Below are 18,228 nucleotides of genomic sequence, written 5' to 3'. Positions count from 1 at the left end.
ACCCCAAATTAATCTCGTATGAAATTAATGCTAATCTACATATCAAAAAAATAAAAAAACCAACTTAAATCTTTAAATTACTCTTTATTAACGTACTAACGCACATTACACTTTATCATACAATACAAACTGTACCTTACACCATACACTTTAAGATCACTTTTTGCCCGCACTCCTGGTGACATATTTCTCTATGTCCTTGTCAGTGACCTTATGTCCTGGTTTGAAGTAACTCTTGAGCTTGCGTTTCTTCTTCATCATGACCTTGGAGGCTGCGAGGGCGCCGCGACGCTGGAGTGACTCGAAACGGTCGCGGAGGAGGTTCGCTGGAAAATGAGTGTTATTGTTAGAGTGATAGGGGTTACATTCGTATGTTATATGTAGGAGAGATATTTGGTTTTATATTTGCACCCACAATGCGAAATAGTAATTTAATTTATCTTCAACATCAATATACATAACTACAATATCAGTTTATTACCAGTTCATCTGATATCCCTCTGATTAATGCAAAATAACAGGTATACCTCTTACTTGCACTTACATGACTTATATACCATTCTATATTGCGAGAGAGGTTAATGAAGGTAAATTCTAAATTAAACTGTCATCTAAAAAATCTAACTGGTTGAGTAGTTTGACGAGGAAAATATAAGAAAACTGACATTTGTACATAGGTATACTTAATTATAAAGTAAGTACTTACTATTAGACTTAATATTCCTAAGATCCCCACTCAACTCCTTAGGGTCTACGAAGTCAGGTTCCTTCACCGGCGTCTTGTGTGCACTGAGCGTGGGCAGCGCGGTGGCGGCGGCGACGGCTCGCTTCTCCGCACGCTTCGCTCGCTCCTCTACTTGCTGCTGTTCACGGCTCTTGATTGAAGACTGGAGTTTGCGGAGCCTGGTAGGGGATTTTTATTAGTGACCATGCTACAATTACATGGTATATACGAAAAAGTTAATAAAAACAATTTTGCTCCCTCTAGTGTTTGTCTACGAAATTGATAAGGATGATTGATTGAAACAGGGATTTTTGATATGAATTTCTCAGAATTTCCCCCTTATGAATCTAATGCACATAATAAATAACACATCCAAGAGCCCAGTATTTTGTCGACGGCAACACAGACTAAAAATGTTCACGAACAAAAGTCTTTCCCAAGCTGGGGGAAATATCGGTATCTAGTTATTCTGAAGAAGACTTAAAACATAACACAAAAGTATCCTTCTGATACACCACAAAAAACCTTGGCCTAGTAAAACTCACTTATAAAGATCAGTAATCTTCTTCTTATCAATCTTCTCTCGTTTCAAGCGCTCCTTCTCCTCTAATCTTTCTTTCTGCTTCCTCCTCGCCTTGTGGTCTTTCTTCTTGTTCTTCACGGGCGGGTTGATGGCTTTGTACTCGTTGTCTGATGGTGGGTCAGAGTCCTCGGCAGGGTTGTGAGGCTGGGGTAAACCAGAGCTCATCTCTTCTAGCCATTGGTTCTGTATAACAGAGGGAAGAGAAGATATTACAAATTGTCTGATGAAATGATAGTAGGGTGTTTGCAGACGAGAAACAAAAAGTATGCAACAACTCGCGACACTCGTCATCAACGTTATGTGATTATCGTGCATGGTTGCAAGCTATTGCCAACCGTACTGTTTTTTCTCAAGGTAGGTATTGCAGAACAGAGTCGCTTGTATGTAAAAAACACCCTTGTAAGTTTAATCTTGTCTAACAGAGTCCTATGCATAAAAACGTATATGTACCAAGCAAGTGCTGAATGACTATTTAATTATTAAGACTTATTTAATCTTGAAAGTACACAAACATACCTCCTTCTGCTGCTGCGTGACCTTCCGGAACATGCCGGTGGTGACTCTGTTGAGGTGAGCCTCGCGCTTCATCATCTTCTGTTCATGCTGGCCCACTTGTTGCAAGAGGTCTTGATGCTCCTGGAAAATTGAAAGATAATTGATTAATAATTAATTGAAGATAGTTGATAAATGTGGAAATTCGGGGATTTAGTAGTCACTATTGTTGCCAAAACATTAAATTCAAAATAAAAAATAAATATAAGTGAGTGCTTCATAATGAGACAAATGAACAGTCACATGAGTTGTGAATAGCCAGTTTAACCTTACCAAAGTAGACGATGCATATGGATGTAAGAATTTAAGCTTGTGACATATTTCCAACAGGATTGATTAAGACCCAAGGCAACCCTTGGTATAAAAATGAATCAAAAGTTACAGTAAAATCAAAATATTTTCAGAACTAACACTCTTTAGAGAACATTACTGCAACAAACAAGGTACCAACCTGATACGATGGGTTATAACTGACTCCCGGATGTGGAGTCTCCACAGCAGCCCTGGTGACCACCGTCTTGGCTAGCGGAGGCTTGGGCCTGAGCCTCTGTGTGGGAAGCACATTGTGTAACTGTGCTTCTGGCGAGATGAACTCGTCTACTAGTGATTCTGGAATGCCTTTGGCTTCTGGTACTAAAAAAGAACACAAGAATTGTGAATGCTTAATCATTTTCACATAAATACAACATTGTTGTATTTCTATCTCATTCTATTATTTCTATCATTTCTATCTTGAAGATAGAAATCAGATTAAGGAAATCAAAAGATCCAATACTTGTAGGAAACTTTATATTCTGAATTTATGTACCTCAAATGATTAGGTCATAGTCTGTCTAAGGCAACAAGGTATTACGAAAATTCCACTTGCATAGAAAAAGTCACTTTAACCAATTGATTATGGTAATGACTGTCACGCTGTCATGTTAAGAAAAAAGTGATGAAATACAGCCTGATTTAAAAAAAAACATATTGATATTTACTATATACTTACAATCCTTTCCCCACAAATCCAAGTTGAAGTTCTGTCTAACTTGCTTAGCTTTCCTCTTCTTGTCTATAGCTAACTTCCTATTTTTCTTAGCTTCAGCTAGTTTCTTCTCAAACACTCCCTTCTTGGCTAGGCGTTTTTCTCTCAGCTTGCTCAATGCTGATGGCTTGGAGCCTATTGGGTTCACATGGTTACGTTTTGCATTTGGATCTTGAACCTGAAATGTTTTGTAATTAAACATTGTATTGAAACATGCTAAGTATGTACATCTAACATGAATTGTTAAAATAGAAAGATCTTTGAAAAACATATACGTATTTAGGGATATAAATGAATGTAAAATGTGTTTATGTTTGATACTATACATTATTATATTGCGAAATGATGCAGATTGCAGAGTAATGCTTTGATTCGAGAACATCCTTGTGTTTCACATTTAAGCATTATGGTTTTGAGAAAAAGGGTCACCCAAACAGAGACTGTACAAAGTTTACACAGTTTCACTTTATACTAACAGGAGTTTGAGTATAATAAGATTAAAGTAACAGACCTTAGAAGTAGGCAGCAGAACTTCGAAGCATTTGGGCACTTCTTTAAGCTTAGCTCTCTTCTGTAGTTTGTGGGATATTGGTGGCTTCTTGTCGTCAGCCTCATCTTTATTGTCCCCGGCTGTATCGACCACGAACAATTCACTGTCAGGCTTGGTCTCAAACTTACTGAAAATTAAATTTTGTGGTTAATATTATGAAATATTAAATGATGTTGTTTAATAAAGAAGAATTGATGGATATATGGAAAGTACAATATACGTTTAAGGTACTGCGTGGGTTTTTTTGGAAATAAAACAACGTTTTACCAATAATTTTCAATGGTAAATGTTTATACGATTTTTGTAATAAGTACAACGGATTTAATGATCTTTATCATATATTAATGAAGCCATTTAGCTTTCCTTGGTATAAACAACTGATTTTAATGTAGTTTTAGTAAAACAGAGTGAAAATAAATACAAAATAGTTGCGCACATGATGTCAACATAACCTAACTTACCCCAAACGTTCTTCTAATCTCTGGTCTTCAAGAAACTCCTCTACATCGCGAATATCACAGTATTTTCCCCACGCTTTCTTATTTTTCTTAGAAACACGCTTCTTCTTCTTAACAACCGACATTTTGTGTATTTATTTTAATATTTTTCTATAAACATGTGTAGCACGTCAATGTCGAGTTTTCAAAGGAACGTTCCATTTTGCTGTTTCTCTTTGCTTCACAAACTTTGACGTTTCTAGTTAATATTATTAAACTTCTGGGATCAAACAATTACAAAACCAATTTTTTTACATTCAACTTAAAACATGCTGTATAAACATATGTAAAATAATATTCGTGTATGAATATATTTTGTTTCTGAACTGTTTAATTTAGTGCCCTGACTCGTAAATACTGCTTATTAAGGAACGTAGCTAAGTTTGACAGTATATAATTCGTTCGGAAACGTACTTTTTCTTTCCGTTCAGAAACATTTTTCATAAAATTTACCGAATATATCATTATCTAGGTTTCATGCTAATATATCATGAAGAAGGAATTGTGTCTCTTAGCATCGGTATTCTGGATTTTAATGGTTTTCACTGTAATAGGCTCATAAATTCATCGAAGAGTCATTAAGAAACATCATAAAGACAATTAAATAAAACACGAGTAAAAAATTACTATCTCCACTTTTATTTCCAACACGCCCAAAAAAACATTGACATCCATATCTCTTCAATAAATTAGGTTCCGTTCAATGTAAAATAAATACCTAAAAATGATTTTTATTATTTTATTACTACAACGTCCTTAAAACTAAGTAACAAAATTAAAAACTAACTAGGTATGTAGACATCGAACTAATAAATGGCATTTAACTGTTTGGTTTTTCTATTTCTTCTTTTTCTCTTCTTCGCAATCCTCTTCTTCTTCTTCTTCTTCTTCCTCGGCCTCCTCTTCTTCTTCGGGCTCAGCCGCCTTCTGCTCTTCTTTCGCTGGTGCTACAGAAACAAGTTACGGCTTAATATTCTTTATAAAATTTTGTACAGATGTTAGTGTGTTTGTTTGTTACTTACAGTAAAATATTAAAAAGTTCTATACAATAATCAGGGTTTCTTATATTTAAATGTGCTGCTGTTAAATAAATATTTTTAAATTATTGTAGTTACTTTGGGCTTTTCAGTAATAAATAATTTATTTTCATGGGTCTTTTGTGTATGTGGTGTAATGGGAAAAAGCGATGAGCTACTTACAAGGTGAACCTACCTCTTATAACTTTCTTCTACTACCATCCATAAAATCCAAATTGCTTCGCATAAGTCTGACTGTTGGCCTTGTTAAAACTATCTAAATTAACGTAAGCATCTTGGAATATATTTCCTTTCGATTTCGTAAGAACTACCTTAGTTGGCTTATTTACTAACTGGGTAGGCTTACTTACTAACTGGGTAGGCTTACTCACTACCTGGGTAGGTTTAGCAACTACTTTAGTAGGCTTAGCAATGGCGGGCTTAACGGCTAATTTTACATTATTAGCTGCATAATTATTAACTTGTTTAGCGACTAACTTTGCAGGCTTAGTGGAAATAGGTTTGAAACTAAACTGGCTGAAAGCGGATTGGAATGGCTGGTACTGGAATTCGACGGATTTATCTAGTTCGATCTGGTTTTGATTTGTATGCGGTGATTGGTTGAGTGAGGGCGGTTTTGGTGTGAATGCGTTGATGGTTTCAATGGTTTCAATGATAGCGTGAGATGGTTCGGGTTCTGGGATGAACTGTTCGGGTTCTTCATGGATGTGCAAGGGTTGTTCGCTGGTCACTTGAATAGGATCCTGGTCGGAGCTGGCCCACTCTGAAATATAGGAAACACCTCGCTTAACGAATCTTCTGGATTCGTTGACGAGCCATGAAACAAAGCCATAGGTTTAGGCGGTTAAGCGAATGTAGTCTTCTCCTTCAGCTACAATATCTATCATCAATTACCTGCCTCAGAAGTATATTTGAAAATAAAAGAAGCATCAAGTTTTAGGAAAAAAAAGCATAAGGTAAACGAGCGGAGAAGATTTTTGTGTTCAAATGAAGTTATAGTATAAGTGCCAAGCTAAGGTAGGTGATAGTTACTTACCAGTTAGTGATTATTTCATAAAGTGCTCCTAACTAATTTAGAATGAACAATGTTCGGGTGCAAACAAAATGATCTCTTTACTTGGTTAAAGGAATCTGCTTTTTTAATAAACCTATATTTGTTATTTAAAATTATCTCCATATCTTCTTGTATTAAGGAGAATCAATTGGTATTTTAGTGGATCTATGGATCTTTGTTATTCTAGAATGTGTATGTTATATTGTGAAACCAGTTCGATAACTAATACTGCTTATAAGTGAAGAATTTCATGCATTGGTACAATTACATGAGAGAAGCAGGGTGGGTCAAGTGTTAATCAAGTCAATTATATTAAGTGAGATGTCAAGTAAAGTAGTCAGAAGTCACAGTCAGATAGTCATCAGTCAAGATTATTGAAAGAACAGAAATAACAAAAACAATATTTTATTTTCCACATTTTCTGTCGACACTCTATGGCTTTGAGACATCGCACTTAATTTTGTATGTTAGTATCAAAGGAAACTGTAGCGTAACATGCAACGTAACAAGCAACATGATACGCAGCATGTTGCAGTAACTGTAGAGAGAGAATAAGATAGTATTGTTGCTCTGTTGCGTTGCACTGTTACAAGGTTCGTTCGCCATCCGGCATTATTACCTCTAACATTTTTTGTAGTGTAACCATCATATTACACATATACAAAACCGAGAACACTTGGGACCTCTTGTATAAAAGTAAAAAATAGTAAGAAAACATAACAGATATCACATAAAACTCGATCTTGAAGCACTCCTAACTATAAAAAACATATTTATTTACATCTTAGTAGAAGTAAATCTACTTGGTGTTAATATTAGAATAGGATATGCAAAGTGGTGAAATAAATATTTTAATGCTAAAGTATCCTATGCTAATAATAACGTATTAACTTTAGTTCTGGGATCCTCAAACATTTTCGTTTTGTTGATTTTATGTGGCAATAGGTAATTTATCTAGATAGATTGACGAAGGAGAAGGAATTGAAATGGAATGAAGCGATATATAGACAATAGGGAAGGAAGGGAAATTCGAAATTGATTTCAATGATAATGAAGGTATGGATTTTGAAATGGAACATTACGAACATGAACTTTTAAATGCAACTAATGAAGAAGAACAGAAAGAAAATCAAATGGAATAAGCAAAAGAAAAGGATCATAGGTGTACCTACCAACAAAAATCAACAAACCAACGATGTTAAACGAACCCCAGAACTTAGACACCTAAAACCTTAATGTTACTAGTGGTGGTAGTCCGACTGTAGCTGATAGTACTGCTCCTGACTGCCCTGTTCCTGGCTTTGAGGAGCCGCCTGGTACTGCTCGGGCGCCGTACCTTCGTGAGACGAGTCCTTCTGTCCCCCGAGGCCGGCGGCTGCTGCCTTTGCTGCTGCAGCAGCTGCGTTAGCCTGGGCTTGCTGCGCTGCCGCCTGGAAGAAGTGAGAAAGGATTTGATACAGTTAGTTGGTAAGCATTTTTCAGGCCATGATTTGATCCTCATTAGGTTAAATGGGAATGCTTCAGTGTGAGATTCTGAAAAATGACAGCTGATTCTCCAGGCTTCTAAAATAAATTATGTAGATCCATCTAAAGGCGAACACGTTACTCCCAATAAGATACCAATGCATACAAGCCTCAGCACCTTGGTGAAATATTGACGACCAAAAAAAAGCTGTCAGGACAATAAGGCTGTTATAGGACATCTATTCAAAAGAAAGAAAGAGAGGACTGAGATCAACAACATTTATTATAAGAACAACAATGAACAGGGAATAAATTAATGCCATTTTTTTCTTCTCATCATCTCAGTAGAACATGGAAATGGTAATGTCCTCAATAATGTACGCCTTTGAGTTCCTCTGCGCTTCCTGTTCAGGAAAACGACAGTCGTTATTATTTCAAACTACTGAGAACCTTTCAAATCTATCTTTCTAAAACTCCGGTAAATTCAGGTCTCTAAGCTTCTCCAAAAAAACTTCAAGATTGTAAACAAGCGAAGTGTTCTCATACTAAACACCATCACTTCCATCGAAAACTTTCAGTCTATCCCACTTCCAAACTTTTTTATCCTAGAACTGTTTTCCAGAATGTACAAAATCATGGTAGGATAGCTATTCAAGACTTTATTTTCCAAACATACCTGAGCCTTTCTCGCCGCCGCCTGAGTAGCCTCGAAGTCGATCCTGACTCCATGGAGCTGCTCCTGGAGAGCGTGCAGCCTCTGTCTGGCGGCTCCCACCATGGCGGTCTGCGCTCCAAGCTCACCTGCAGCCTGGGAGGCGGCCTCGTTGGCGTTCTCTGATGTCGCTTGCGCAGCATTCAAGGCGGCTTGGATTACGTTCACCTGGAAGAATTGAGGGGTAAGTTAGAAGCTGTGGTTTTTAGAAGTGGTGTTGATAGTTTTAAAGTTTTTCCAAATCTTAAGGCAAGAGGTCAAATATAAGATAAGTGTGGTAATTGGCCGAAAAAAGGGAAGATTTCATGTTTTTTTAAAATTCCAATTATAATAATAATAATAAGCCCCGCAGGGCATCTGAGGCGGATGACGGGGAGTAGCGACCCCGCGGGGCTATATATCCGAGTGCTCCAGGGAGAGTATACTGTCCCTCACCTCCGACTTGCCGGAGTGAAGCATGACGGGGGATAGGTCTCCCGCCTCTTGGCTTGCCTTCATCGGCCGGTCAGAGTGGAGTCGCTAGAGCAGGGTTAGCAGCCCACTCGGAGGGTAGGTGCCTCGTGGTAAGTGGCGAGTGGGCCGGTGATGCTGGACCCACAGGGAGCGCGTGATCTGCGTTTAAAGTCCGCCGAGGTATCCTCACCCTTCAGCCGCTCATGTACCTGTTGCTCTCTTGTTGCTATTCAGTGACTGATTCCCGGGGGCCCAGTAAGTGAGTTGGCGAGTCTCCACCTGCCATTTTTACATGTATTTAATACATTGTCATCGGCAGGTGACATAGTTCCCGTAGTTTCCCATTCCTAGTCCATTAGCATCCCATCACAATAGCCCAAGTAGTTTTCATCCATAGTTAGCAATAGTTTAGCACAGAACCGGGGATTGTCCTTGGGTACATTTCTATAGTGTATACAGGGATAATCGTCGGTTTTGTGTCACCATTTCATTAAAGTTGTCTCAAAAGGGCTTCAGCGTGTTGGCTTCGGCCCCACGTTCGCCTCCCAAAAATCCGGGACTCTGTAGTCCCGAGGTCTGGAAGAGACATACATTTATAATAATAATAATCATTTATTTCGGACAACTAAAAGATCCATAAATTGTTAGTAAAACAAGTTTTCACTTAAACACTATTGTTAGTAACTTAACTAAAGATGAATTTATAAATTAACTTAATTAAAGAGGCCCACCCATCACCCATAAACCTATAAACAATGAAGTAGGTAGGTATTAGGGTATAAGTCTCCTCACGAGATGCCTAAATATCGAAGACGATAAATCGGCCGCTATGGTTTTCAAAATGCTATTGCGACTGCCCCTTATTCTGCTCAAGAGCGAAGCCGTTTTCTTGCGAATGATAGCATGAAACCCGTCAGTGTGGGTTACCGCGAACATTTCGGAGGCACTACAACAACGAGGCAATCGCAACAGCATCCTAAAAACATTATTGTATTGGACGCGCAGGACGTCCAGCGATCTTTTCGAGTAGTTGACCCAAAGATTACCGGTGTAAAAGCTCTGACAATAAGCTTTAAAAAGCGTAATCTTTACTTGATCAGTACACCGAGCAAATCTTCGTGCCAACATGTTACCTCTGACCGCCAGAGCCCTACGCTCCCTTTCAATGTCCTCATGGTCGCTAAGGTCGTCGGTAAGAAAATGACCAAGATACTTGAATTTATTCACTCTGCGTATAGGCGTGCCGTTAATAGCGATTTCGAGAGTACTTTCCCGGCACTTACCTGCGACCCCAAAAACCATGTATTCACACTTTTTGGCATTATATATCAGTCCATGTGTAGCAGCAAAGGTCTCACATACCTTTAACATCTCGATTATAGATCCCGGAGATGGGCCCAGCAGCACCATGTCATCTGCATAACTGATATTGTTGCAACAAACACCATTAATACTGCATCCGACACGCATGCTGCTGAGCTCAGCAATGAGATCATTAATATATAGATTGAAGAGCCGGGGCGACGACAAACCACCCTGCCGCACCCCGCACTCCAACCCATACGATTCCGAGAACGCATTACACCATTTGACACGGTTTGTCTGGCCACCATACCAGTACTGTAAAATACTGAGCAGTTCCTTCGGCACACCCCTATCCCTCAACTTTCCCCAAAGCACGTCGTAAGAAACAAGATCGAATGCTTTGGAGAGGTCAAGGAAGCAGGCATGCACCGGGGTCCTACGGTCAGTGTAGTATTTGACAGTATGTTTGACAGCCAGGATAGCACTTTCCGTTGAAAGTCCAGGACAAAACCCAAACTGTGCATCGTGCAACGTGATGAACTTTGACAACGAGGAGTCAAGCATACTGTCAAACACTTTGGCCATTACAGTTGCGAGGGAAATCGGGCGGTAGTTGCCCAGGTCCGAGACGTCACCGGTTCTGTTCTTCACGATGGGTACCACAATGCACTTAATTAAGTCTGCCGGCAGATACGAGTGGCTTATACACATCGTATAGAACAAAGATAGGACCCTCGGCATATGAACGCCCGCATATTTTAAATGTTCTATACTAAGCCCATCATGCCCAGGGGATTTGCCCCTACTCATACTACTTATTACCAATTTAACTTGTTTTGCGGAGAAGCGTAGTAGCGGCTCATGTCCACGGTCATGGGACACACAGTTGATACTGGTCATGGTAATTATAAACATTGGTCAGAATTTTCACGGCAGAATTTACTGTTGTTATGAATAACAACGGAGTATTCGTAGTCGTAAAAAATAAGGCAGAAGTTCTAAAAAGCATTTATCATCAGTTCGGCAAAAACTATGTAGATCAGGTAGCCCACACAATAATACAGTCATGTCGTACTGAGAGCGAAAGTTTCAAGTTCAATAAACAATTTTACTCTCTAACCATGAATTAGTAGGAAGGTGAGTATTGGTTACAATGTTAAGATCAAGTTGCAAAACGTGGGGCGTTTGGTTTCATTCAATACTAGTTTTCTATATTATGAAATAATAATACACACTGGGCTAACAAAACAACATTGTATGACTCATTCATTCAATAACTGGCATACAAGATCCGTTAACATTTATAATAAACAGTCGCTTATAGAGTCACTAGAGAAATAACAATGCCATCAACATTAGAGAAGAAACTGGATGAAAATTAAAATGCTGAACATAACATTTAAAAGAAAGTCATTTACATTAATTCCTCTAAACAACATTATGATAACCATACTGTATCCAATGACAGACCTTGTGCTGTAAACGGCAATTTAAATAATATCTAAGATACAATAAAGTCACAAAATGGACCGGAACGTGTTTATAATTAAAATGTGTCGCAAACTGAACTTCGATCAACGCTTGCAAAATGTTTCGCTCGGTACCATTACATTACGACGATTGCCTGACTGGCTTTTTTAAATTTTGTTGAATCTTATTTTTGATCATTTTTTGTGGCTATTGTTGCACTGTAATTGCAATTGTCGACCAAATTTATAGCTACGCTTATAAAAAAGAATTCACGTCTTTTAAAAACTTTTTCACTCTTCGGGAAATTGATAGTTTGTATGATTCTAAATTATGATCAGCTATTAGTAAAGTACTGACACTCTTACAAGAGATGACTATATACAAGATTTTTTTTCGAAACTACTTTGATGATTTGATTGCTCTTGATCAGGAAATGCGTTTATATGTGATTATACACCATGGAACTGTGACACGATCATTTTAAAATCAGGGTCATGAAGATCGATTATCTAAGAGTTGATCATCAATGGACTAATGAAAGAAATCATAACAGATGGTAATAGAATTATGAATAAAATATGCAATAGGAAACCTTTGACCAATTATTACAAATGAAGTTGCAATTGTAATGCAACAGTTAAGTTATATAATGATTAGACTGTAGTAATCGGTCACTGTGACTGACTAGACCTAATTCATCCAAAAGTAGGCTTTACTGAAGCATCTATGACTGACAAAGAAATCATACTTCTAATAGGGTTTATGAATGGCACTGTTTATTACGAGATGGTGATGGTGATGTTTCGATGATCCAAATAATCAAAACGTTAGCAAACAAGTCAATCTAAATCCGGATCAAGAGATCCTATTCGTGCCATTTGGCTGCAAAATTGAACAAAATTATTTTGAAACTCTAACCTACTTTGAGAAACCTTTTTTCATCCAGTGCTTCTATTTTCAACCAGTCAATTATCTGCAGTGCCCGCCCCAAGTGCTACCTAATACTCGGTCAATATTACAACAACTTTAGCTACGGCTGACAAAAGATCTCTTTCTCAAGATCAATCAGTTGCGACAAAAGTTTTTCGTACTTTACTTAGTTACTAAACACCATAACATAAAGCAAATCAATTACATGCGATTGCAATTTATTTCAAATTAATATGTTTTTGTTCGTTTATCACGTAATATTTGGAAATTGGAATTGCATTTTCGCGATGGAGTCCAGTTGCGTTTGTGTTGCAAATTGGAATAGTGCGAAATTAGTCTTGGGTAAAGCCGTAAAAGAGTACAGTATAAAATTAGGTAAGGTATGAATGGTTTTTGGGAATAGTATTCTCGCCAAGAAAGTTACATAATGGAAAAAGTGGTCATCCAAACTGATACACAAATTATAGGAAAAATAAAGGGTCTTGACAGACAGACAGACAGACAGACGGACAACAAAGTGATCCTATAAGGGTTCCGTTTTTTCCATTCGAGGTACGGAACCCTAATAATGAAAACTACCAACTAAGCTAAGATCGTTAAGATGAACGTGTCATCCAGATAAATTAATCAGGGGCAATTAAACTACGTTGTACTGCCAAAAATAAAATGCACATTTTGTTGCATTTCTTTTTCAAAATCTTTTGCTCCAAATTACTTAACAGCAATTTAACGTTCCAGTTTTTCTGCTTACGTAACATATAGATCGATTGTTATAATATCTACAATGTTAACAATAAAGTTACTAGCATTAGACATTTCTATATTATGTCATATAGCATTTGTATTACCACTTACTTACACTGCTATAACAAATGGAGTAAAAAGATCTATAAACTAGTAAACGATCGATTCATTTCCCAAAGCTAGTGGACCGCAATGTTGCGTAACTGAGTAATTTTAATTGACTTTCCGATATCTTTCTTTCTTCAATGTTTTATTATCTTGTTCGTAAAACTCATTTGCACCGATTTGCACAACGAGTTTTTTGTATGTTTCGCTATTCGTCGTGTTGTTTTTATAGTTATCTTTAAAAGTAACTTTAAGTCTTAACGTTGCGTTATCTTCGCTGTAAAAAGCTGACAGCGGGTCTCCAGTTTTTTTAATTAGTTCATTGCCAAAATTATTGTGAATTGAAACTGGACGAGTTTGTGCAATTGTTTGGAATTTAATTTTTTTGAGTAACTCTGTACGGCCGTGGACATAAAGTGCGTTTCACTTGTTCATGACAGTTTTATTGCATGCGAAATATTTGATTGTAAAGATAAAAAAAGAACTCGACACGAGATAAGATAAATTTTTTTCCTAGCTTTTTTCTCTGTCCAATAGCTTATAATTTTAATGAGTTAAGTAATATTGTCACATACCTGGTGCATAGCTTGCTGGGCAGCGTTCGCGGCAGCCTGAGCCGCTCTCTTAGCCTGCTGCAGCTGCATCTCTTCACCCTGAAGTCCGACTTTCGCATCTCTGACCTGCTGCTCCAAGCCCGACAGGATCACCTGTTTACCGGCTAAAGCTGCCTGAGCAGTCGCACTGGCTTGGGCAGCAGATTGGGCTAGGGTGTTCTTAGCGACGTACGCAGCTTGGTAACCAGCGGCGGCCTGGTTTCCTAGGGCAGTTTTAGCTTGGTTGGCTGATCCCTGAGCGATGGTTCTAAGGCCACTGCCCTGACTGAAGCCCTTCTTGCCGCCGTTGCCGCCGCTGGCTGCTGCTTTAACGTCCTGTATGTATGCGTCGTAGTGGCTGGCTGACTCTTGAGGTTCCTGGGCTGGTTGCTGCTGTTGCTGCGCTGAGTGATCGTAGTCGTATTCATATTCGATTTGGGAGCTGTCGCGGGCGACGGGCGCTGCCGCGGCGAGGGAGAGTGTGCCTGCAAGGGATACCGTTGTTAGTCTTCCAGTTCTTCTAGCTACGTAACGAATATCTTAAGAAAATTTTTATATAAGAAAACTTTTCTGTTTCTCAACAATCTTAATTGATCATTTTCTTAGAGCTAGTGATAACAGTCACTTTCACTACATAATATGAAATACTCGTATTTATCACAAAAACAAGTTTACGCAAAATTTTGGGACAAGGATAACAAATAAGTAATTGATAAACAGTAAGTTATTGAAACATTGAGTGTAAACCAGATTTTCGAAATATAAAATATTTTTTATTATCCAGTACCTAAACTGATTTTACCCATAATTAACCAATTCCCAGTTTTACTCGACAGTCAGAGCTTATGTTTACTATAGATTTTAATGATTTTTGAGAATCAGTTTTTCTCCTCAGTATTTATCTGCCCACAACGTAAAGACATGAAAGCTCATGAAAAAATATAACGTGATATCCCACAAAATCATGTTTTTCGCTCAGCGAAATAGCGTTAATAATTTACAGAAAAATTTGTGGGACCATAGACTGTTTGGCCATGCTTATGATAAAAAAAAATCATAGCTAGAAATCTGGTTTCTCTTTCCCAGATAACAGTGGGTGGGTGTTTTTCCTCCATCGTAACAGACTACTTAAATAGTGGTAAAGTTAACTAATAGAGTATTTAACGTGGTCATGCGTTACGGAAACAAAGCGAATCTTGCGTGAGGAACCAACTTCCTATCCCGAATTATTTACATTCCGCCGTTATATAAACCCGATAACGTGATATAATTCCATGTAATTATTTACTTTTTGTTTAATAGTTTAGTTGAGGAATTGAAATTGGCTGAAAATGAACTTCTAAAGTTCATTAGTTATAAGTTTAAAGTTAAGTAAAATAACCTTCTGTAGACTCTTAGAAATCTGACTGGATTCTTAGAAAAAATTGTGTTGTAGTAGGTACTTTTGATATAATTTTGGTATTTGGCATACCGAATCCTCTTTCATTGTGTATAATGTTATTAAATACGAAAAAAACAAAACAATCAATGACCTTCTTATGAATTATGTATTTAAAAAAAATAGATGCGACAAAGACCATATATGTAAAGTTCTCAGTTAATATACTCATGCGCATACGAAATGATCGCATCGCTCGCACTGTAAATAATTTTCATTAAGTAGTGGGAAAAGCTGAACGGAAACGGATGTGATTGTAGTTTTTATTGTGTTACGTATTGTTTGTAGGGCGAGTGAATTCTAAGCACATGCACTGCACTCTTTAATTATATGCTTTTCTTTAGTTCCTGATTGGTTAAGAAAATATTTAATGTGCGAATGAAGATAACGTGAATGAAAATATTTAATTGGTGAATGATTTGTGAATGAAGGTAACGTCTATATAATAATGTTTTAATTAATTTTAATGTCAAATAAATCAAAGTTTGCGAGTTCAAATCAATTTATATTGTTACTTAATTTAAATTGTAAGTAAGAAGCTGTTGGTAAAACTTTTTTTAATAAATAAATAATTAAAATGAAATTGTATGTAACTTAAGAGATATCAAGATTGATGAATGCCTCCTTGAAGGTACTGGATAATTTATTGAATTATATTATTGGTATCAAATTAATTTAATTTTATAAAAATATATTTTTTGATATAAGTAAATTATTTGAATTAACTTACCCATACATAATAATACAGCTGAAAAGGTCTTCATTTTGGCTACAGTCGAACTGAAATTACACCGTTATTACTATTAACACTTATTCGCAAAGAAAAATAAAAATAAGCAATTTATTTTAAGCGCCAAATTAAGAAAAATTGAAAGTTTTTTTTAAGATAAAAAAATTACACAAAAATTAAGAAAAAAAATTTTTTTTTTGTTAAAAAATATCACAAAAACTTTTTTAAAATGTTGAATTAAGCACTAAAATTCACTACCTTCCAATACTTTCACAAATGTTTGATATATTTTGGTTTAGGCGAGGGGTAGGTAGGCCCCGCTTAGCGGTCTGTGAGGCAATGTAAACTCAGACTAAAATCACTTGTATTTATAGTGATTACTCTACGGAGCGAAAGACCAACGGCTAGTGCGGATTTGTATAGAGCTGTTAGTAACAATTGAAGAAAGGAGTTCTTTTGTGTTGGTGAATAGCTCTTTATTTGTTGGGATAAAGGAAATTTTGGTTTTATTGTTGTTTGGATATAGATCCGGGAGTGCTCTGAAATTAAAGCTCAAGCATCTTTGGTAATTGTATTGACACGTGAAGCGTTGGTTTAGCGCTAGCTGAAAACTTAGCGACTTATTCCTTAATTTAGAATATGGATTGGCTGTAGAGCTTTTTAATGAAAAAAATCCTTTGAAATGTTTTTATATTAATTGTGTTTGGGAAAACGACGTACCAAAACTTTAAAGTGATCAGGAGGAACGTGTCTGCAAATCCTTTTTTTTAAAGCAATCTCAATTTCAGTCGTAGTTTTATTAAAAAATTGCCAAATATGGTAGACTTACAAATATCACGAAAATAGAGATTCTTGGATCATGACGTGTGGTACTGAACCTTTGTAATGAATTCACTTATACATAATAACATTCATTACAAATCATGATATCATCATCAATTCATTCGTCTTTGAGTTGTGGCAAAAATATTCAAAATCACCTTTCACTTTAGAGTCAAAACCCTTTTAGCAAAAAAATAATCAAAAAATTTTCAAAACATAAAGTAATGTGTATTATCAGCTCTATACATATCTGTAACAGTCACCCAGGCTGTTAGGGTGCAAAGTGGAGAAAAATAAAATTATATCATTGTGCACCAGCGCCCGTCACCATGTCATAACGTTTAGTCAATCACATGCTGGCCTGCGCCGCCTGCATTCTGTCAGGAGTTCTAATGCAATGCTACTGAGTTGGGGAGGCTGTGGCTGCTGTAATTGTAAGGGTTTGTCTAATTTAATCATGCCTTTTGTGTTTGTTTGTACATTTGTAATTTGATAGGTACAAGCAGTAGAGGTATGATGCATGCAATGAGGGTTTTCTAAAATGGCGTCCACCAGGTGGCAGCACCGAGTCGTCAGGTCCAGGTAACTGTCATAGTGCTTATCTTTACTATGAATAGTGAACGATTTTAGTGTTTTTTTTTTATTTTATAATTAAAGCACTGCATTATTGTTTTACTATTGAGGTTGAGTAAATAAAAAAAACTAAATCATATTGTGTTAACAAATTTTTCAACAAGCTTTTCCTTAGTACCAGTGACTTTTGCACCCTCTCTCTTAGCTCAATTTTTAGTTCGGAAACCTTATTCTGACCGTAGTCCATAATAAAATCAATAACACTTCCAATATAACAGAATTTCAATAAACAATAAGTTCGGCACCTACAATTCCATACTATTTGACAGCTGTTTGGACCTGACGCATACGAAGCGCCGCCTGGCGGCAGAAAAAGTATCGAAAACCCTCATTGTGAATGCTAATTCTAGATCGCTGGGTCTGTAGATGATGGATGGAATTAAACAGAACTAGGATAGAGATACATGCGTACAAATTACCACATACAAATAGTAGGTAATGTCTTCTTCTGTTTCTTCTATGTATATCCCATATTCTTATCTGTTTTTGACATTCTCTTCCGCTTTGCCCTATCCACGACGTCTGTATCTGTATCTGACACTGGAATCGTCTTTTGTCACACATCTTTACATCATACATGACTGTAAAGCTATTTTACTTATATACCTATAATACAAGAAGTCCTAGAGGTTTCCGTCAAGTGCCACATTAACACACACATATTAGTATCTGATAGCGACTTGAATGAATAAGTTCATCATTTACGAACAGCTGCAATTAGGTGGTAAAAATATAGTACTAATTGTTTTTTTAAACACGGTATCAAAAGACGAGTATGAAGTGAAATAAATATTGGTACCAACAT

At 36.9% G+C, this 18,228-nt stretch overlaps 2 protein-coding genes across 2 annotated transcripts; both read right to left on the bottom strand.

Annotated features, from left to right (window-relative positions):
- Positions 1-64: 64 nt before the first annotated feature.
- Positions 65-4,107, bottom strand: LOC124640933 (ribosome biogenesis protein NOP53). Its single transcript, XM_047178897.1, has 8 exons — positions 3,898-4,107; positions 3,398-3,563; positions 2,851-3,064; positions 2,311-2,492; positions 1,824-1,943; positions 1,270-1,490; positions 707-903; positions 65-326 (listed from the first exon to the last, which is right to left on the bottom strand). The coding sequence occupies exons 1-8, from the start codon at positions 4,017-4,019 to the stop codon at positions 157-159; spliced, it is 1,392 nt and encodes a 463-aa protein (XP_047034853.1). The 5' UTR covers positions 4,020-4,107; the 3' UTR covers positions 65-156.
- Positions 4,108-6,348: 2,241 nt separating this feature from the next.
- LOC124640844 (tol-Pal system protein TolA-like) lies at positions 6,349-16,289 on the bottom strand. Its single transcript, XM_047178780.1, has 5 exons — positions 16,227-16,289; positions 15,969-16,018; positions 13,783-14,285; positions 8,165-8,368; positions 6,349-7,454 (listed from the first exon to the last, which is right to left on the bottom strand). The coding sequence occupies exons 2-5, from the start codon at positions 16,000-16,002 to the stop codon at positions 7,266-7,268; spliced, it is 930 nt and encodes a 309-aa protein (XP_047034736.1). The 5' UTR covers positions 16,003-16,018; positions 16,227-16,289; the 3' UTR covers positions 6,349-7,265.
- Positions 16,290-18,228: the final 1,939 nt, after the last annotated feature.

Source organism: Helicoverpa zea, chromosome 21 (assembly GCF_022581195.2).
Source record: "Helicoverpa zea isolate HzStark_Cry1AcR chromosome 21, ilHelZeax1.1, whole genome shotgun sequence".
In the NCBI taxonomy this organism is placed as follows: domain Eukaryota; kingdom Metazoa; phylum Arthropoda; class Insecta; order Lepidoptera; family Noctuidae; genus Helicoverpa; species Helicoverpa zea.
The sequence above is the reverse complement of the archived record's forward strand: the minus strand, read 5'-3'. Positions and strand labels throughout refer to the sequence as shown.

Coding starts and splice junctions, on each gene's coding strand:
- LOC124640844 (XM_047178780.1), bottom strand. CDS start 16,002: ATGAAGACCTTTTCAGCTGTATTATTATGTATGG. Junction 14,286..15,968: donor AGCTGTATTATTATGTATGG/GTAAGTTAATTC, acceptor TATCCCTTGCAG/GCACACTCTCCCTCGCCGCG. Junction 8,369..13,782: donor CCCAGCAAGCTATGCACCAG/GTATGTGACAAT, acceptor CAATTCTTCCAG/GTGAACGTAATCCAAGCCGC.
- LOC124640933 (XM_047178897.1), bottom strand. CDS start 4,019: ATGTCGGTTGTTAAGAAGAAGAAGCGTGTTTCTAAGAAAAATAAGAAA. Junction 1,944..2,310: donor GTTATAACCCATCGTATCAG/GTTGGTACCTTG, acceptor TCAATTTTCCAG/GAGCATCAAGACCTCTTGCA. Junction 904..1,269: donor AAGATTACTGATCTTTATAA/GTGAGTTTTACT, acceptor ATCCCCTACCAG/GCTCCGCAAACTCCAGTCTT.